General features: G+C 44.6%; 1 protein-coding gene across 1 annotated transcript in view; it reads left to right on the plus strand.

Annotated features, from left to right (window-relative positions):
* The first annotated feature begins 1,361 nt into the window (after window positions 1–1,361).
* Window positions 1,362–22,595, plus strand: part of nkain4 (sodium/potassium transporting ATPase interacting 4) — a 41,889-nt gene continuing 20,655 nt past the window's right edge. The window contains exons 1-3 of the mRNA XM_084553036.1: window positions 1,362–1,541; window positions 17,345–17,482; window positions 19,169–19,249. Of these exons, the coding sequence (XP_084409162.1) occupies window positions 1,488–1,541; window positions 17,345–17,482; window positions 19,169–19,249 (273 nt within the window). The 5' untranslated portion in view covers window positions 1,362–1,487. The remainder of the gene's footprint in view (window positions 1,542–17,344; window positions 17,483–19,168; window positions 19,250–22,595) is intronic.

Raw genomic sequence — 22,595 nt, forward strand, 5'->3', positions numbered from 1 at the left:
AGGTCCAAACAAACAAAAGGTGTGTATGGAGAAAGAAATGAAAGGCTATTTGATTTGGAGGGGAAGGTGAAATAGTTTGTGTGTAAAAGGCGTCTCTTAGAGGAGTTTCCAGGCAACTGTACTCTATTGCCCCGCTGAACAATACATTATTGCATTTGAAAGTTTTAAAATTATCCCTGAGTAAAGTTTAGCTTCCATTTTGACTCTTGAACACAGGCCCCATGTGACTATTTCAAACTTCAGAGTGTGTGTCATCAAATAGCCGCAAGATGGCGCCACTTCTCCATTTTTCTGCAGCAGCAGTAATAGAGGTAATTCAACACGGTGTACCTCCTTACGTTTAGGAGCCGAGCACACGAGTTTTATTAGTCTAAACCAGGGGTCTTCAACGTTTTCCAGGCCAAGGACCCCCAATCTGATGGAGAGATGGAGCGGGGACCCCCTACTTATATATATATATTGTATAAAATTGTGTTTTATATTAAACCGGTCCTATAGTATGGCACAGCAGCATAGATCGTTTATTTACATCAAGATGGTTGACTCTGTTGCCGTTTATGATCACTACTATCAGGAAATCGCCCATAAATATATGTTATATAATAGTTAGAGCCTTGATTCTTTTCCCCATAATCCCCAAGCTGTATAACATTTAAAAAGAACTTCATGTGTGTTTAAAAAAAATTGTGGAGGTGAATATAAAAAAATGTCTAATCAATCAAAACATTTTCGCGACCCCCCTGCAGTACCTCCGCGGACCCCCTAGGGGTCGCGGACCCCCTGTTGAAGACCTCTGGTCTAAACCACTGAATGAGACGTTTCCTGTAATTTCTAACAAACGCAGTAATGAATCTTAAACATCACCTCTCAAATATCTGCACAAATTGGCTTAACCGCCTTATCCGCAAATCTAATTGGTCCGTTCCTATTAAATTGCCCTCATAGAAATGTATTCCTTCACCATGGTAATAAATTATCTGCCTCTGTCTAAACATTTTTTGAACTGAGCTGCGCGCAATTTCTCGACTGTCACACACCACAGGCGGCTCCCAGAAACCAGTTGACGCCCTCAGCCAGCCCCACCTCAGCCTGAATACACCACCAACACCACTGCGACCACCTCCCACCCATTCCTCCTCCTCCTCCTCCACCTCCTCCTCCTCTTTACACACCGGCTCGCAACCATCCTCCCAGCCAGTCACCTCCAGTGCGACCGGTCGGCTGGAGCGCACAAGGCGAACGAACAGAATCCTAACCTGCCACAGGGACCGTGCCGCTGCGTTGTTTTTTTTTTTTTTTTTTTGAAAGCTCAGCAGAGAGACGCCAAAGCAGGAGAGGAGAATGGGACACCGGTGCATGGATCAGGACTGAGTCTGGTCGGCACGCTGAGAGCTCCTCGTTTTCCAAGTCCTTTTTTTTCCTCCCTCTATCTCTCTCTCTTTCTCTCTCTCCTCTCTCAGAGTCACCGCGTTTTCACCGCTGACACAATGGGCTGCTGCAGCGGACGATGCACTCTCATCTTTATTTGCACTTTACAGTTGGTGAGTTGCCGCATCCTCTACTTTATCAACAAGTTTAACAATGCAAGACAAGCAGCAGTTGTTGTTGTTGTTTTTAAGAATGAGATACAAGTTTAATGTAAGAACTGGGCAGGACCCTGACTCCTGTTTGAGGTGGATATCCACATGTTGAAAGAGGAAATGACAATCAGTGCATCCTAAAAGTTATTTAACTCGCTCACAAGTCCCCATGTTGTTATAATTTCTCTTTCTCCTCTCTTTGCTTGCGTTAACAGTTAATGAATTTAGTTTAAATGGAAGTCCTAACTCTGGATTGTTAGACTTTGTCTTTTAGTGACTAAGGAGTGCCATTTGAAATTGACTGTTGGCAGAGTAGAAGACATGTGGTGCTTTGGTCTGAAGAAGGCAACTCTTCTCAGCCTCACCACAGTGATGCAAATTCATGATTGACTCCTCTGAGCCCTGTCCTGTGTTCAAATACAGTCACCGTCACACACCTGGTCTGAAACAGATGCCTGTGTTTCAGATTCATATCAAGAGATGCTTCTGCACTAATACATATAAATACTTCACAAATGTTTTCCTCAAACCAGCCGTACGCTGGGAAGCGTTGATCGCAAAAAAAAAAAGCAGCAGACCCAGAGATTTTCTAGCCTGTTGGAGCGTTTCAGTTTCTAATCGCTGGAGTGTGAGCTGTGACATTTCACTGATGGTAGCCGTGTGGTTTCAGATGGCTCTTCCCATTGACTCACAGCCAGCTCGCCGCTGCCTCGGTCCCCGACTAGAGTTTACTTGACAGGCTGTGACAATGTTATTTATGACGGCATTAAAACCCAGCGTGCTCACACAATAGGCCCCCAGAGTAAATGCCACTTTTAACAACTACGGCAGTTGTAAAAATCCCCTCCGAAGAAAAAGTCAAACGGGGAAGCTCTGGTGTACTGAATCACATATGAGAGGGATTAAAAAAGTTAAACTGGGAAGTAACAGCTGAGCATGAGCTAGAATTCGTTGACTTAAGCCCAAGTTTAAGTGACGAAACACTCCCCTACCATTTTGTAAAGCTGTATTTCCCCCAAGCCACTATTTCTACACCCCTCCACAGGTTTCTGGCTGCTGATTTGTTTCAATTTTTACGCGCTCAGATATACAAGAGGCTTTTCATTTAGATCTAACCACTCCCGGTGCTTTTTTAGATGAGAAAAAGATTAACCAGTCATTGGATTAAGTTATTTCTTCCTGTCATTTGAATTACTTGCTACTTCCTCTTTCCCCACTTCATCTTCAAAATTAATAGAGCGCTGGTGTGTATTTGTGCGTCGCACCTGTTCAGCTGGTACATGACGAACCCCCGGGAACTCGGACATTAGATGGAGACGGTTGTGTCTTCATAGATTATGTCAGAATGGTCTCGGTATTGCTTCCTTATTAAAACTCTGACTCTCTCTCCTTGGTGGCACACACACACTCACACACTCACACAAACACAGAGCGCTACAAACACACCTTGAGCTACACACCTGCTTTTCCTTCGCAGGCTTCAGACCTTTTTGCCTCATTAGAGAGAGAAGGAGGCCGGCCATTTGTTACAGGGTTTATAAAGCTGTCAACCGGCTGCTTAAAAAAAGTCCCGAAAGACTTGTGGAAGCAGCTTTATTTCCCCCGGCACCATTTCTGGATGACCCGACGCTTCCTGTCTGGAGCGACACACACTCACAAACATACACACCTGCACACTGATGAGTTTAACCCCGCAAAGAGGGGTTGCGTTAAACCCCGCATGACCTTTCGGAAAGGTCGCCGGATTTGCGCGCGCGTGCTATATGTGTGCATTTCACATGAATATACATGTGCGCGTGCGCGTCGAGCAGCTCCGGGGATCTCCACTCTCCCCTGGCGGAAACCTATGCATTGACAATGAGCCAGGTTATTCCCAGTCCATTACAGGGTAAAACTACCATTAACAAAACAACATACTCCGCTCCTCAGATGTAAAAATAGCCCCTGTGAACCGCTGTGTGTGCTAATTAGCCAGGCAAGAGTGCTTTGATCAAACCTCTTTTGGCATCTCGGCCATCCCCTAATTGAATTGTGGTGCGCTTTCCTCATCAACATGGCCGAGCGGTGGGACTCATCTCTCTGGGACAGAAGGCAACAGATAATGAGCCTGTATTGATCGAAACGCCTCTGTTCCCTCTTCCCTTTGCTGCCTAACTGTTCCAGACAGTAGGGCTGGATGGTTGTCAGAACCCTGATCAGCCCCAGAGAATAGGAAGCGTTGGCAGGAAGCCCTGTCTGTGTAATGATTTGTTTGTACTCCGAGACGCAGGCAAAGCTCATTTTTGTCTCAACGGGTTGTTTGTGCGAGGTGTTGACCTAAAGCTGACCTGACGTAAAAAAAAAAAAAAGAAAAAAAAAACCCCGTCTAGACATATTGCGAATGTCAGCAACTGGCCACGACTAGGACGTTGTCCCTAATAGAGCTGATGGTTATTGTGGTCCCACAGACAGTAGCTGATAGATGACAGAGGCCTCTTCAGTGGTCATGGTGGTTTCTCAGGAAGGGGCAGACGGGCGCGCACAATCACACCGAACAAGGCTAATGAGCTCACAACTGAACGCTGACCCTGAAAATGCCGGGCCATAACTGTGCTGGCAGCAGTGACGGATGCAGCCTCACAGACACGCACTATTTCATGCATCCCGCCTCTCACTCAGACACACCCGCATTCACAGCTGCGCATTCTAAACCGTGAGTTATAGGTTAGTGGGTCTGGTGTTGGGGTAAAGATTACAGCCTTTGCATAAGGGGAGGGAGCTGGGCAGCTTTGTTGGCCTCACACAAGATGAGGGAAATGAAGGAAGGAGCTGGAAGGGATAATATCTGATCACAGGCGAGAAGAAGAAAAAGACGTCCGCGTTGTCACAGTGAGTGACTTAATTTGCGCGTAATCAGGACAAAGTGCTTTCACCGCACAGAGGCAGAGGATTTACCTCATTTTCCCCCTTACAAACTAACAGCCCGACCCTCAAGCGCCATTTGGGTGTGTGTAATATCTTGCATCACACTGCCCACTTTTCCTCTGCTCTTTTGATGACAGAGCAAGAGAATACTAACTTTGTAGTAAAGGCTTCAGAGAAGAAGACCGGGTTCAACCAGAGTGCTTCCAAGAAAGTTTCGGCAGAAAAAGCGGTGCGACTTATCCTGAAGAGTATATTTTATAACGGCAGCGCATCATCCCTTGGCAGGCGTCATCTCCCACAGATAACAAAGGATTTCGGCTGTTTTTTCCACCTTGCTTCTAGCGCTAAATCATTTGCTGTGTGAACGCACTAACATTCAAATTTCCTGTTGAATATTCATGAAAGTGCCGCGTCTATCAACATACCGTTTCTGTGTACCTGTGCCCGTGTGCATAGACACACACACATACATACGGTCTTGGACCATAGTTTTGATGTTAATGCATCACACAGCTGTAATTAAGAATAATTACTGCAGCTGGAGTGAGCTGCATGGCCATAAAGCACTGTGCGCCATCAGGCCAGCAGACGGGAGCGTTAGGGTTGCTGCTACTGTGCAATCCCCTTGTGCCTTGCCAGTTCTCAGGAGGCACCATATATCAAAACCTGCTAACTAGAGATATATGAAAGGCCGGCAAGATCTGGAATACATCAGTTTCACCGGTTACAGATGCTTCAGACATCTGGGTAACTTGCTTGGTGGGTGTTTCGTTGAGTGTATGCTTGTAACTTCTTTAGAGTGCCTGTGTGAACCTGGAGTCTGGTGTGATCAATGATAATGAACTGTATTTCCTTGGCACTGCCAGGTTGATGGAAGAGATGGGCCAGCAGGAATAGAGTGGACCGTCGCAGCTCTTTTATCTCTCTATTTCATTCTCTTTGGCTTCGCCTCTCTAGGCCCGCTATTAAGTTTTCATAAAGCCTCTCTGGACTGTGATTCATATCATTGTGGGCACAAATGCATTTTTTTTTTTTTTTTTTTACTGTTTGCTTTGGCTTGCACAGATGGTGGCAGACTAAGATAGCACCCCTATTTGAATTAGCCATGCAGAAACAAAACGTGGTGTCTGTGTGTGTTAGACACAGCGTGCTATACAGAGATAGACTCCCCGTAAACTAGGTGTGTGCACTGAATACAAACAGCAATTCATCTTTTTTTTTTGGCAGGGAGGTGTAGATTCAAACTGAGCTGTGCTTAGATTTTTAAAATGTTATCACTTTTAACAAACAGGTTACACGTACACTAGACTCTGGGTTTGTGATCCATAGCTTTTAAACCAAAGTCAAAGAAATACTGGCAACGAAGGCCAAGGGTTGTGTCGAGACTTACGTATGGCCATCCGCCAGGTAGCACTGACTTTCTGTGTCTGTGTGAGAGGAAATTTCCATACCAGCATGTGGCTGTAGTCTGTATTTGTTGTTCAAAAAGGGAAACCGGGACAGCTAGGACTAGCTAGGACTTCTAGCTAGGACTAGCTAGGACTAGCTAAGAAGCTAGGAAGACTCATGCATACCTGACGATCTACTGTTTATTCATTCTAGATGATCGTGGTTCTTCTTCTTTGTTTGCCCTCTTGACTTTGCCGTTGACTTTGTTGCTCATGGCCTGGTTTAAAGCTGCTCACTTGGTTCCAGATAACTGATCGTGCGTTGGCTTATGCCATGACACACCCAGCCAACGGTTGGATGCCTGCTTGTGTCTGGCCGTTGGTGAGCGTCGATGACCCTTTTTTTTTTGTGTCCCTCACCATTACCACTACTCAGACCTTGATGGCGGCTTTTCAGTCAACCGAGTGTGTTGATTGCAGTGATGAGAGAGAGATCGATGTGATTGACCGTTCACCTTAGTGCACCGGTGCACGAGAAGATAAACCGATGTGAGAAAGATTTCACTAAAAATAGAGTAATGAGACTGATAATAATTCACTCATGTCCTAGATTGGAATTCCACGTATTAGTCCTATTTCCCAAGGTACCGTTTTGGTAGTTTGCACGGCCCTTGTTGGTAAGCCTGCAGGCGAAAATGGTTCAGCAGCTTAATATTTTCAAGGGCACAATAATTGATAGAAATTTGGTCATTAGCCATTAGGATCTTGTTAGATGAATTCCTGGTGAGTTGTTGTTGAGGCAAAATGATATGCAGTGTGATTACAATCTGCCCAGGCTATCAGGAAAGCCAATACAGCTCTGCTTTAATGAGTCAGTCTCAGGTAAATATATAAAAGCAGCAAATGTTGGTTTTCTAGTCCATTAAGGGAGAGTTCATTTGGCGACCTATTTGTTTTATTTCCTGAGATGCTGTGTTGGAGACAAAGGGCAGAAGGCTATGACATTATGCGATTGTGGGGCGCAGAAGCTCCAATAGCTCAGATGATTTAAAAAAAATGAAGGTCTTAACCTCGACTCACTTTGTCTCCAGGCCTTCTTTTCTTTCTGAAGGTCACGCAGGTTGCCGCAATTAGGCGCATGTGTATGTGTGTGAGTGCTGAGCCGGTGCTGTCAAATAGACCCCCGGTGTTTAGTGCTGATTGTGGTCTTGACCCAGACTGTGTTGATTGCCATGCCTGAGCAGCGCTCATTCGCAGAAGAGCAGATCCTGACAGGTCATGCCTGGCTTTAGCTGCGCTACCAACCCCGTCACAAAAAAAAAAAAAATTATTGTTGATTAAACAACAGCTTACATTGAGTCGCAGGGCAAGGTGACTCCATAATGAATTCGCACTCACTTCTTTGACTCCAGTGTGTCATCATCTCACCTTAGTGCTTAGTGTAACCTGGATACCCAGGGATGGGAAGCACTGCTTGAATGTGTAATGAATGTTCGTTCTCCATCTTTAGCATGTATCCCTTATGATAACACAGCAAGGCGTTATCTCCTTCTCCCATTTTGTGTTACTCCACCCATCCTTTGCCCTGTTTTCTACCCCTGCTGGGATCGCAGGTTGGAAAATGTTTGAATTATTGATCACTATCTGATTTATCAGCGTTGCCAGAGTTACTGGAGATTTGGTGATGGGGGGATACAGATGGAAAAGCGGAGAGAGGTAGCGAGAGAAAACGGGGGTGGGCGGTGGTTCGACCTCTCACTGGGCCAATTACGAGCATGACCCCAGAGACCTGAGATCTCTATTTTTCGCTTTTTGCCCCCTCTTTCATTTTCTCCCCCACCTCCCACCCTCATCCTGGTGCAGTGTTACCACGGAAACCTCTACGTACACAACAAGATGCTGAAGAGCCTGCAGGTAATGAAAACCGGCTTGTCAAAAGGAGACATGGGAGCGGATGATGCAAATCAGTTCTAGCGTGCTGAGAAGAGAGAAGAGCGCTGGTGGATGACCTCTGGGGGTTACACTGCCAAGAACATGGGTCTCGGTGCATCCTGCTCTCAAGACAACTGTCACTCCAAAGATAGCTCTGCCTACATATATAGCCCTTAACCTCACCACAAAAATGACCCACCCTAAAATGCAGCACAGCAATCAGTCAAAAGCACCAGTTTTATTTGAAATCTTCTTTTTAGTGTGAGATTGCTTCTTAAATAGAGACGGAAGTTGCCAGCGTACATGCTAATCAAAAAGAGGTGGCGACGGTACTTTTTGTTTTCGACCTTCCTCAGAGTACATGTTGGTTTATAATAATATGTGTGTTCATGGAAAACCTATATCCTCTTTGTCCCTGGTGGCCCTTTTTTACAACTGTTGGCCATTTTAACGTCTTCAATTTAACAGACCATTAATTATGTGGTTATAGTCGAAACCTTGGGCTGGCAAATGTGAGTGCGTTCACATTACCGGTCTGCGGGCAGGCTGCTGTTAGTGTGTCTGTGTGTGTTCCACATCAGTGACATTGCAATATTAAGCTATAATGGAGATAAAACTAGAACTATTTGCAAGCCCATTTCTCTCTTTCCATTCCAACGGTTCCAGTGGTGTCATTTGTTATAGTGTGGCATGGAATAAATTGCTTTGGGAGCACCGCAGCTGGGATGACTATCCTGACAGATCACACTCAGCTGAATGGCGGCGATGCAAATTCATCTCACTCAAATTTTCCCTCGCACTTTCTGGCATTCAGTCCTTGTTCTACAAGCGGCTGATGACTTCACAGATGTTTTTTGCTCTAATTGTGCAGTGTGATCAAATGGTTGGACAGCACTGACGCACACGGCATAGCTTCCTCTGCGGTGGAGGAAAGATTAAGAGTGATGGTATTATGATGAAAAGAGCAACATTACTGACTCAATTATGGAAAGCAGAGCTGGAGGGTGCGAACTGCTGACAGCTGTTTGCCGTTCTCGACTGCATGTTCTTGATGAGAATTTCCTCTGTCGCTGCTCAATTGCCTACTTGTTAATTGGGGCGAACCCTAAACAGCTCTTTGTTAAATCTGGGACATGATGAAGCTGAAGTGGGGAGAGGATTGGCTGGTTTAAGCTGCTCTCATTTCATCACTTTTCCTCCACGCTATCCCAGTTGTTGGCGTGTTTGGGTCTTATCCGCAACCGTGTTCTCGCCTTCCTTCTGAGAAATCAAAATATCTTTCTCTTTCACGTTCCTCTATTTGTAGATAAACACTCTTGAACGTTACCTGATATACTTTGTTTGCGGATTTGCGCGAGATGTGTCATCCCTCATCTTCCAGGCGACACCCACACATCAAACAACAAGTGAGGAGCTGCAAAAAAAAAAAAACAACAACTCACGACTGACATTAATCCCCCTCTGCTGAGGCCGACATCATAACATCCACTGCTGCTGCATCCTTCTTCAAGACGATGCAGCAAAGTCTCAATTAACCTGTAACAAACCAAACGCAGCTGACACCTTTGCAGATAAACTCGCTGAAGGCAAAGTGGTGGAAGACAGATAAAGGGAGGAAGCGAGATCGAGCAAGATAAGCATTTTACGAGATAACGGCCGTGTGAGGAACTTTTTTTTTTTTTTTTTCGCTGTCACAGGGGACGAATTTAGGTCATATCTCAGTGGAAGACGCTTCATCACCGGCTCGGCTATTGACGTCTGTGCTAAAATCCTCTAAATGCTGGCAGGCCGGTTTTGTCCAGGCTGTGAATCAGAAAACAGTGAGATGGCCTTGTAGCTACAGATGAAATTCCTAAAGCCCCTGTAAACATAGTTTTAAGATCATCTCTGTAAAACTAGATATTCTTTAAATATTAAGAGTTCAACTCTCAAAACTTGTTTAACCAGGCCTGCATGGATGTTTTACCCCTCTGTTATAAGAGTTTGATTCAAATGTAGAACATAAGTGTGTAACATCATATTTGTTTCTGAATCCCAGCCACTTCAAACCAGTTAGAAAACTCCCATGTGAAATACCCAAAGCTGTTTGAACTGTTCATACTTGTTCATATCGAGCCTGATTTACACTTTAGTCATTATCCTCTTTTATCTTTCGGGCAAACCTCACCACAACTCAACTGTGGCACTTTTATTAATCTAGATGATGGAGAGTGGGAGGCATATTTGCATTTAAACATCCTCCTAAAAGTTCCCCAATGCTTCTTAATACATACCTGCATCAATGGGACTATTTACATTGAGATGTTTTATTTACAGAATACTTCATGTTTTTTGGCAGCGGGAGATTTCTAGAAAGTTCATCAGAATAGACAGTAGATGGCATCTGCAAGTATCTGCTCTGCCACATTAGTAGCTTTTAAAGGGAGCTGTAGCTTTTTTTTTCCTTTTTGCTGCATAAGTTGTAACATGATTGAAAGCAAATCCACTAAATGTGGACAAACAAATCTAAAGCAAAAGAGGAGCCATGTGGGATGAGAAAAGTCGATAGCAGATGGAGAGCTGCAAAGGAAGATCAGAGTGTCTCAGAGTGGGACAACCTTAACCCCAGATGAGGCCAGTCTGCATGAATTTATGCTAAAAAGCGAGCGCTTCCCTTGACCGAACTCCTCAAATGAACTAATCTCGGCTGCTCTATATTGAATTTAGATGAAAATGAGTGTTGACTCCGGTTTGATCCTAAACCAGCTGTGACGGAGAGAACATTGCAACACAGGGCCGACTGCAGAAGTGAAGAGTTTAAAGCTGTTTGTCAGGGTCCAGAGGGAGCTAGTTCAAAGCACTGGCTGTTATTGTGTTTCTTTCAGTGGGGGTGGATTTGTGTGCTCCCAATAGCACTGACAGATTAGCATGTTATTAGCACTAAGAGCCCTGGAAGTTTAACATATTTCATCCCAAATAAAGAGCTGTTTGGTCCGGCTTTAAGAAACTGCTTCATCGAGAACACAGCGACGACCGGCGCTTCACTCAGTGTCTGTTCAGCACCGTAAAGTCAGTCGGCACTTAAAGGGACAAGTTGCTGAGTGTTTCAGTGTGCAGACCATATTTCAAACAGTGAAGAAGAAAGTGGTTTATGAAGGCACCCTGCCTCTTAATCCCTTTCTCAGCTCTGCTAGACCAGGCTCCACTAAGGGCTATCTATCTATCCAACTCTCCACGTGCCCAATGAAAGCCACATACGCGCACACACACACACACCCCGTCACACACATAGTAAGATGGGCCCCATTAGTTACACAGTTACAGAAGGACCAGGCAGACACCAGAGTATAATAACTTTACCCAGGCGCGAGGTGAAAAATTGGATTGAAAGAAAGTTTTTGAGAAGTGCTTTACTGCCTGCTGGGAGTCACAGAGTAAAGACAAGTCAGGGCAAAGCATCGCACATTAAAAATAGCCAGCCAGCCCAGACTGATGCTGTCTGTTGCTGTCTTTTTATTTGTTTAGTTTTACATTTTAGTCGAGGACCACGCACATTTTATGCAAAGTGACGCACACAACTGTGGCAATCGAATTAGACCCTCCTCCACCAGATTAGATTAACAGATTAGCCTAGACTAGGTCTAATTTGTACCCCGAGAGGTGTTTGTCTGCTCTGATTTTGTGCAGCAGAGTTATTTTTCTGAACTCCTCGTACTTGTGTTACATCTCCTGGGGGGGATTACAGCACCCAAATGTGGAAGCTCTGATTTGCAAGGCCATGCAGGTATTTAGAAAACTGGAGGTAATGCAGGGATATTTTTATTTACGGAAAGGAAAATAAAGCAAAACTAAAATGCATTGAAAGAGACAAGCGTGAATCAGAAGGCTTTTTAAAGTGTGCCATGTTTTGCCATAACCTGTTTTTGTTCCCAGTGAGTCTCTAAAGCAGCAAGGTACCCGGTTAAAGGACCAGACAGGCGTGCAACAGTAGCGGTCAGTTAGATATTGTCTTATCAGACTTGGCCTCGTTGGTTAATTTGTTTAATCGAGTCCATTTTATTAATAAAGCACATTTAAATGCAACAATAGTTGACTAAAGTTAACTATTACACATTAATGAAGCCATTCAGCTAAAAAAACGACAAGAACAGGAGTTGTCTTCACTTCACTCCCCACTTCCCCTCAGAGTCGTCCTTCAGACTGACTGCGTGAGTCACAGTGATACACTTGAACACAGAGGAGACTGACTCATGCAGCCTAAAGTCATACAGAATGGGCGCAAGCACTCACACACACACACACATCCTGATGACACATCCAGCAACATGTTATCAGAGGACATTTCACGGAGGACGCACACACGCAGAAAGAGAATGTGATTTATGGTATCTGGAGGCTAAGGTAGAGAGCTGTGGAAATGAGAGGGCCACCAGTCACCTCGCCGCTCCCGCTCCGGGCTAGCATCAGGTCCTCTCTCGCTTTCGCACCTAACACCTCATCAGAAATGTGTCCTACTTCTGCATATCACTGCGTCGTGGCAAGCATCAAGACAGCCAGCCACATGTTTTGGCCTGAAATCCCGGCTGGATGCTTTAGTCAAAGCAAACTGTTTTTCATGCATTTCAGCCACTTATCTTGAGCACGCATGCACGTCTAAATTGGCTCTCAAAACGATGCAGATCAAATGTTTTTTTTCCTCTCCCTCTCTCTCTCTCTCTCTCTATCAGACGTGTTCGCTCTGATCCTCTCATCACTCTTATGTGTAACTTACTTCCCTCTCTTCTTCATGGCGTATTAAAGAAGGTGGGGGTGATTGATGTATTTCGGGACTTTGATATTCTCTATTTTTATATTGAGGAAAGGAGGGATTAGAAGTCTGTGTCCACTTCTCTGTTTGCATTTGAATATATACAGATGCTAATATCGCCTGACAGGAGCTGCAGGATTGAGGTCTGTGATTCAAATCTGGTATCAAATGACTGAAGGATGGAGCGATTGATTGAGAGCTAGAAATAGAGATTAAAAAAAAAAAAACAGCTACTACAATGAGAAACGAGAGAACGAAACATGGATAGTAGTGGAGATGCGAGAGGGGCTTGTTGCATCCTGCTGCCGTACCCATCCCCTAATTGCTCAGTATTTATGGTGGGCGGAGCGGTATGTGTGGGCACATGCTCCTCCACATATACACACCCGAAACCAAAATACACACTAAGAGATTCCGTCACCCTAGAGGGAGTCATTTGTGCTCGCAGGAGGTCTGCGGGAGGCTTTTACGGGCCGTTATGTAGCCGGCTCACTGTTCCTGGAAGAGCATTGGTATCTTTTGATCAAATTCCACCCCACTCTCCTGTAACCTGCTTCCAATGAATTGTGGGCTAATTGTGCCATATGGGTTTTGTGCGTTTGTGTGTGTGTGCCTGCGTGTGTGTCTGAACGGGCAGAGGCCTTTTCTATCTTTGATTGATTGTTGTCATCTTGGCGGATTATTGAATTAGCATTGCACGTGATAAGCTCACTGCAGCATGCATGCACACGCTCGCTCGTCCCTCACGTCTATAGACATCTTTAATGCAATGACTGGTGGAAATATTTCAGGGAGAGGGTCCATGGGTGTGTAATGAATACATCATGGCATGTGACGAGTGTGTGCTGGATGGAGGGGGCTTATGCTAGGATATAGTATGTCTTCTTATGGTCCGGTTTGTTAAGTTGGGAAATCGGAGAGATCTCTCGGACTGTCTCGTTCCACCATCAATTCAGCATGCTTAATCGGCTGGAAGGTGTGGGACACTTTGCAAAAACTACTGCCACAGGCGCTCAGCGATGACCCGACACTGTTAGTTTGATGTGATGAAACCAAACATTGTCCACTGAACACGTATCACAAAACCAACTGTCACACTAAAGCTGTCATTAATGAATATGAAAATCTCAAAACAGTTTTCTGTCGCTGATTAGTTGAAAGAAAATATGTAACGTTACCCCACAAATGTCTTCGCTCTTTTAAGCTTTTTATTAATATGGTGATGTGAAAAAGTGCACACCCAGAGAAGACCCTGAGGCTATTTGCATTCATCTAGCCAAATAGAACAAAAGCTGTTTAATAATTTTTGCAAAGCCTTTGGATCTCTCTTTTTCCCCACCAGGATTACCAGAGGACATTCTTAGAGCTCAGCTCCACTTTCTTCAGCAAGATGAAACTGCATCCTGTGTTTTTCTTGTTATTTCGTTGCTCCTCTGCTTTTTTTCCCCAGCCCAGTTAGATAATAATTAAAGAGGAACTACTGTTTTTTACAACCTGGACCTTATTTCCAATATGATCGTTTACTCATTCATATAACTTTTGTGTAATTTGTAGTCCTTCGGGAGATATTTAGATCTGCGTATATCCATATAGTGGGAGTGACTGGGGCACCGAAACGCAGCCTCTAAATAACTTACTTACTTATAGCGTACGATAAATATTTTGTTATCGTACGCTAGTGCTATTCCCCGTTGAGTCCGGAGTTACCTGTTATCATCCGGGGTCTGTAGATTGACCTACAGCCCCCGGATGATGTCTTCTGTTCTGGATGATGTCATCTCTGGGCGCCACGTGCATCCGTAACGGTCGGCTTGTTTACATGTAATTTGCTACTGCTATGGTTTGTCCAAAACCTCAGAATCGGAAAAATATTCAACCATGTTGCAAAAAACTAGCCGTAACGAAATATTGGTGAAATGAACAAGTTTTAGAGGCTGCGTTTTGGTGCCCCAGTCACTCCCACTATATGGATGTACGCAGATCTAAATATCTCCCGAAGGACTACAAATTACACAAAAGTTATATGGGTGAGTAAACGATCGTATTTTATGCCAGAAATAAGGTCCAGGTTGTAAAAAACAGTAGTTCCCCTTTAAGATACAGAGTAGTTGGGGAGTGACGAGTAACATGTAACTAGATGAGGAAGAGGAAGGGTCAATTTGTTCAGTGACAAGGCAAGAGCATGAAAAATCAAACTTTAAATGAGCAGTAGGAAAGAAACCAGAAAGAAATGGTACAATCCTGACTTGTTGTCAGCAGAATCATCAGGAGAAAAGGGAATGGAACAAAAATGACAGCTTTCCCCTGCGGCGCTTTCAGGCAAAGAGGCCTCAACCTGTCAACAACATACAAAAGAGCGATACACTCACCTGTCCTGACCAAACGGCTCACAGTGTACGAATACTTACGGCTGTAAACTGGCAGCAAAAAAGTGAACAAGAGGCCTTTTGAAATATCTCCACATTGACCATGATTGGTCTGCATAACCTTTACACAATCACTTATTGTGCTGACGGCATTCTCCACCGTTAAGTTTATCATCTAAATTTAAGGTTGCAAGTAATCTGCTTGTGTTTACTCATTAATATCGTTGATCGTGTATAAATCTGCCTCTCCCACGGTTCGTCCTTGAATTTAATTTGACGCAAGCTTGACTTCCTTATGTCTTCACACAGTGATGTCTATGCATCCTTCTGAAAGTCACAGCAGAGTAATAAGTCCTCGGGTGTTGTCCGTTCGAAAGGGTCGAGCCTGTAAACATCCCGCCCAAATTAACTGCAGCCTGCATCTCATCTCTGCTGACGTCCCCCGCTGCCTGAGTTTTATTGAGCTCCCTAACCATGACCCAGAGCTGACCAGAAGATGTATGACTCTTTTGGCTTTATTAATTTCCTTCAGTCCTTTCTCTATCCAGGGGATAGACAGAGGTTATTAAGAGAGAGGGGTGGGGGTCGGGGCTCAGTCGTTCTGCTTTAGCATATGCCATAGTTGATTTTCTCTGCATTTCTTTTCCTAATCTCTCACTGTTTTATCCATGGTTTTCATAATATCCATCCCGTCCATTTCACTTTTGTTTCCCAAGCATCATTTCACCTCTTTTGTTCTTGGTGGTGCCTGGTCTAGGTTTTGTCTTTTTGTTTTCTTCCTTTACTCTGGTACGATAAATCTCGGTGCACGTCACTTCACTCACCTTGCCCTTTGTTGCTTCTCAACCTGGGTTATTGCCCTCGCCCTGTATGCAAAGAAGTGTTCCTTTTTAATTATCACTCTGTATTTGATCATTTCCCTCCCCTGCCTGTCACAATGCCTCATCGAGATGCCGGTAACATTTCCATTACATTAGGAAAAGCAGCTACGCTGTGTGTCGCTAGTGTGTGTGTTGTTGCATGAACATGCTCGTCGGTGTGTCCCTATCAGTGCGGCAGAGACGAGATCTCTCCCTCTCCCTCATCCATCTTCAAGCATTCGGCTGTAAATGACATGTCAACACACAACGAAGCACACCGTTGTCTGAGACTCACACACACACAAACACACAAACACACACTGGGAACGGAGTGGAATTGGATTGGCAATGGAATTTTAATTAAATGGTTTGCACCCCTTGCCTGGACCCCCCCCCCCCCCCCCCCCCCAAATGGCATGCTAACTGAGTTGATGCAAATCGAGAGTCACAGTCTTAAGGGTTCAAATTGCTTTGTTTAGTATTTTGCTGTTGCGCAAACGTTGCACAGGAAGAAAGTGGAAGGAAGGAAGGAAGGAAGGGAGTGTAATCATGTAAAAAGTCCCAGCCTGAAACCACGACTGCTGTAGGCTTGGAAAGGGTAAACCTGTACTGGGAAAACTGTGGAATTTCTTTTCCTCGTGGAGGGTTTAATTTGCCCATGTGAATGTGTGTTTACGCATTGTTCGTGAGCACATATTTTAATAAGCACATAAGCCGACTGCAGTGGTATTATTAAAGAAGGCCCTCGCCTCCCATAAAGTTTCCCAGAGCCTTCTCATTCCTGGCAGCCGCTGGCACGGAGGTTGGAAATGGTGACCTCCTCTTAAGCTCAGCAGGGGTTGAATCGATAAATCTGTCATTGTTTGTTTTAGAAAACTTCTAGTCTTCACCTCCGGGCGCTCCCACTGTCAGAGGCTAAACACTCAAGCTGTTCACGTCTAGTAGCTCAATAAAGGGATGGCTAACTGCCGGGAGGTGAACACATATTGTCTCCAATAAACTCGGAACAGTGCATGTTGAGATGTGTTCACTTTTAGTTATCACCCAGTCGTTGGTCAATGGCTTCAGACATTACTTAACTGTTTACATCGACAAACGAACTTACCTAATCGCAAATCTGCCTTACTTTTTTTTTACTTTTATTCTGCGCAAATTGATTCTACCCGCTGTTAGGCATTGTTTCTGCAGAACATACAGCTTAAGTAAGAATATTATGCCATCCGATGGGGCTGGGGGTGGGGCAAAGAAGCACAGAAATCTTGGCCCTCCTATAAGGTCAATCTGTTAGAGGTGAGGTAGTTGAGGTGGTTAAAAGGGACTTTCATGTTATGATTGCGCTATTATTCCGGTTACTAGTGGAATACTAGTGTCCACTGTCCAAACACATTTTCAAGGGTAGTTTTATAAACTGTGAAGCATTGGTAACCTCACAACCCTATTTTCCTTGCAGTTCACAGTTGCACAGCTGCAGTTCTCTTTTCTTTCAGTACACCTGATTGTCTCTTTCTTTTACCTCTCGCTCTTTCAGGTGTTGGCTTTAGAAAGACAGGTCTTTGACTTCCTGGGTTACCAGTGGGCCCCCATCCTTGCCAACTTCTTCCACATCATCATCGTCATCCTCGGCCTCTTCGGCACCATCCAGTACCGGCCGCGCTACATTGTAGTGGTAAGTACACGTCACTTGCGCTGATCAGCCGCAAAATTAAAACCACCGAAAGGAGGAAGTGAATAACATTGACCATCTTGTGACAATACAATGTTCTGCTGGGAAACTTTTAGACCCTAGACGTGTAGCACCCACCTAGACCAGACCAGACCAGACACCCCGACCCCATAGCAATGACACTCCTTGATGGCAGCAGCCACCCCCAGCAGGATGCAGCCTGACACAGACACACACAAAAAAACTGTTTAGGAATAATTCAAAAAACATGAAGAACAGCACAAAGTGTTGACCTGGCCTCCAAATTCAATAGATCCCAAACTGATCAAGTATCTGTGGGATGCACTGGAACAGGCCTGATCCACAGAGGCCCCTCTCCTCAACCCATAGGACCCAAAGACCCCCACTAACATTCTGTTGCCAGACACTACAGGACACCCTCAGAAGGCCCATGTCCATTCTCTGATGAATCACAACTGTTTTGAAGACACAAGGGAGACCTACACATTATTAGGATGGTGGTCATAATGTTATGATTGATCAGTGTAAATCACTTATTATTGTTATCTCTGTAGAGTCTGTCACACAATTCTATTCTTCATGTTTTTTAGCCGAGCAGTGTCACATCACTTCGTGTTAGCGCTCTGTCTCTGCTGTAGATCGGACGTGTTGTTGCCTTTCCTCTCTAATTGCAAAATGTGCTGCGCTCTTTTGTGCATTGTGCGACACCCTTAAATCACTCTAATCCCCTGATAATTAGGGCTAATTAAAGGGGGGTGAGGTGTTGGGGGAAGGGGGGGGGTGGGTGGGATAAGGAGCTCATAAGATTTATATTCAGCTTCCAAGTTTCTGGACAGAGAAGGTCATTCTTTTGAAGCACAATGCTAAACATGTGCAGCCTGTTGTCCCCATGCTTTGTTAGAAAGCACGCCCCATACAGGACCATAACTGTGCTTTGACACACTTCAGTTTTCATTTGACACCATAACGTTCATCTGAGGCATTAAAAGCCGATTTTGAGCGGCATTAGTGGAGGCACAGATGGCGATGTTAATGACAGGAGAAGATTGGGCGAGTGCGAAAGAGATATAGAGGAGGAGAGTAAATAAAGAGAGACAAGGGAGATAAAGGAGGATAAACGGGAGCCACATGGGATAAGATGAAGAAACCGAGGAAGTAGCAGGATTTGAAGGGATCCGTGCACAGGGATGGGGAAGGTTGGAGCTATTTTCCGATGTCAAATGGAAAATGGGAGAGTGCAAGCTAAGGGCTTTCGTGATTCAACATGTATGTTTTTACGAATGTGCCGTCTCGCCCTTCGCTCTTCCTCTGACATTCTAAAGGCACACAATTCGTTGTGAGTCAGACGATTTCGCAACCTTCACCGTGATGAATACCACTCAGTGTCTCTCTGTGTCTGTCAGCAGTTGGCTTTCTGGCTGTACAATTTTATAAATGGTTGAGTTGTGAACTTCATTCAGTCTCGGCAGTCTAAAAAACTGAATCACCCTCGGGGCTTAAATAGACCTGCTGAACTTACTGGCATCCCTAAAAAAAAAAATGTATGGTGTGTGTGTGTTTAGTTTTGGAGCCTATTCATTCAGCCTGCCATGTGTTCAGTCGTTGTCATATTCTGTTCAGTTCATCCAGTTTCCCTGGAGCTAATCTGTCTGTGTGTTTGCCCTCCAGTACACGGTATGGGCCGCTCTCTGGGTAGCCTGGAACGTCTTCATCATCTGTTTCTACCTGGACGTCGGAGGTCTGTCCAAGGTGAGACTTTCAAACTTTCGGTCCGCCATTATCTCTGAACCTTTTAGTCATGCGTCTGTCAGCCAAGTCGAATGGCTTTGTCTGTGCCGTGATGAATGTTCTTTTCAGTCTAAGGTCATGGCTGCAGGCGAGTGGAGGAACAATGCCTGATTTATATTCCTGTGTCTAAGAGCTGTGCCACCTACACTGTAGCTGTCTTTAGGTGAATCATTATGAACGCAGGCGAAGACAATGAAAATACTTGCTTCTGATTAATGCCCAAAGTGGACACTGAGGTTGAATAACAGGACACTTCAGACATAGTTCTTGTCAAACAGTTGTCCTAAATCAGAAGTGAAATTATATAATACACGCAGCAGTTATTAACCATCCAACTAACCAAAAAATGGCTCATGATTTGAATACAGCTCACATTTTTGCCCATGAAAGTGAGCCATCAAATACAGTAAATGCAACAACAGGAAAAACAGAAAGTGTCTTTACATGGAATTACTTCTTGGCTCTTCCTTATATTAGCCACAAACCTGATGCCCTTTTTTAGCCCGTTGAAATATATGCTACTTTTTTCCTTCAATGACTTCTCCACAGGCTCAGCTGCGACCTGTCTAAATCTGGGGTCAATAGTGTAGACAAGATAAGATGGAGCAGGGCCCAAAGGGTCAGGTTGTGCTGTTCTGTGTCTTCTGACGTGGTCAGAGAACGGCACGACCTGACCTGACCTGAAAACCTCCTAGTACAGATGGGTGTGTACCGCAAAAATTGAAAAGTTGCTTAACCGTGCTGAACATTTTCAGAACGTCTCTGAGGCATGGAGTTGCATGGGTTCATGCACATGAAAAGAGACAAAAAAAAATTGTGTAAGATGGAAAATTACCTTTAAACTTGGCTTATCCCCACACACCAATATCTAAGTAAAGTCACTGAGAATGCTGGACCGTCAGATTCTGAGAATAACAGAACATTTTGTACGAAAGCTAATCCCAAACTACAAAGTCAGAAAAATGCTGGTGGAGTGAGTTTGTGAAGCTCTTTCACCACCCAAGATGCACTTTTTGAAGATTGATTGATTGATTGATTGATTAAGTTTATTTAAGTGTCAAACACCATGGTGCCCAGCCCACATGGGCTTATTAGACACTGAAGCAATAATTTACACAATAGTCTTACACAAGAATTCTACAGTAGCACCTTATGCATTTTTTTTTTACTTTTATTTATCACTAACTATTCCAGTATAAACCATCTCCTCTACAAGTTACTGCTCTCAAAGAGAATAAAAATATGTGTCCAGTTCTCGTCAGAACAAGGACGGGTGAAGGCTGTGATGCTTCTCTGGAAGCAAAATAACACATCACGCTCGTCTTTGCATGTAAAAAGCTTCAAGTCAAGAGTTTATTCTGTACCTCAAACATATTCAGCTTAACTCTGACCTTGTGCCAGTCTCGTTTTCATTGCACTACCAATATAAAATGTTGTGAAATACAAAAGCATAATTGAGGCTCCTTGAGATTTATCAGCATATATATATTAGCTATAATCAGATATGATCTTGTGCCACCATGTCTTTGCACGCAAGCCTTGGTGTGAACAAAGTGCTTGCTATTACTTGCAGTGTATCATGGCCGTGCCTGAGTTTTAGAAGTCTGTGCTTTACAAATACATCAACAGAGGTGTATAACATGGCCTGGAAAAAACGGGTTTGACTGTTGTGTTTCTGCTGACCCGTGGGGGACACTTACCTCCCTGCTGAGTTTCAAGTGGAGGCTTAAAACTTAATAGGTAAATAATCAGGAACAATCCCCCTCCTAGAGCTCTGTGCAGCACATGCACACGCACACACTTAAATCTCAGTGCACCCCCTGGGGTTCCCGAGTGCAGATTAAATGCGTAATTTATCCAGACAAAGGCAAGTGTTTGGATTGTCACCGCTCAACAAACCTGTAATTTCATCCAACCTCTCTCCTCCTGCCAACTTGTTTTTTACTCGGTTCTCAGCTCCTTCGGTTTTAATTATTTACTCCACTTGTTTCTTAAAGTTTGCATCTCACTTTTTGGGCATCTTGCCTGTCTGACCACTGAGAATATTGAATTCAGTGTTCATGGGACACCTGCTCAGACAGCCAAAATGAGTTTCAGAAACCCTTTCTCGGGCTCTGGCAACTACTTTGTCATTGTGTGATAGTCCTTGGCTCCGTCAAGTGTGCCCGTCTCTCACTGCATATGTCTGCGTGTGTCCGCTATATATGTATGCGCTTGTGTGTTCCTGCATGGTTCCTGCTAGAATAATGAGGCTTGTAGGGGCCAGCTGCTTGGGGTTGGGGCTAGGCATTAACCTGACAGATGGAGCCAGCCTGGGCTCCCAGCCCTGCATATGGTGGCCAGGAGGAAAGCTGGCTAATGGAGCACAGGCGCACACACCCCATACACACATGTGCGACCGAACCTGACGTGCGGCTTTCCGAGAGGACCCCAACACATTTTATGATAAAACAGAGTCAGCTAATTCTGTCTGGCTCGCCTTGGCCGATGGTGACAGGACTGTACCGGAGGGTGTGCATGTATGGGTGTGTGAGTGGTGTTTGTGCTAGCCAGGCCCTCATAGTGAGGGGGCAGGCTGTCAGAGTCATATGCCACATGCTCTGTCACCTCCCATTGATCCCCTACCCCTCCCCCACAGTGTAAGACAGACTGACAGACAGACCCCCGCTACTTTGCACACACCTCTGTTTTAAACAGTCCCCAGTCACCCACCTCCTCTCTTTTTATTCATTCCCTCTCACACTCTGCACACAGGGACTGCAGATATCGAGAGTTCGGCCATGTCCACACCAAGCTGTCTGAATATGAAAAAGATAATTTCCCTCTGGCACTTTCCCTCTGTAACTATAGATTTAGGTAACTTTTTATTTCAAACTTTGTAACTTTCTTTACTCAGGGTTCCCACGCATCCTGGAAAACCTGGAAAACCTGGAAAATGATTGACCAATTTTCCAGTCATGGAAAACATATGGAAAATTAGAAAAAAGGTCAAATGTCCTGGAAATTATTAAGTTATCCTGGAAAATTATTTATCCTCCCCCTGCCTTCTGACCAAATGCAAACGGGTTAAATGTTATGCGCATGCATGTCTTCTGGGCAACATAAGGCACAGAGTTTCTCTGCCTCTAGCCAGTGCAGCGCCCCACGTGACACTACCAGCAAATCAAATTTGATTTTGTCACTGGCTTTAGCAGAGAATTTCTGGCTTTAGCGGCTTTTCAGACCCTGCGCCTAGAGACAAAACTCGGAACTACGGTAAGTTGAAAAGTGCCAGTGTCGCTAGTATCATTCCAAAGAATGAGCGGGA

Source organism: Chelon labrosus (genome assembly GCF_963514085.1).
Source record: "Chelon labrosus genome assembly, chromosome: 10".
Lineage (NCBI taxonomy): Eukaryota > Metazoa > Chordata > Actinopteri > Mugiliformes > Mugilidae > Chelon > Chelon labrosus.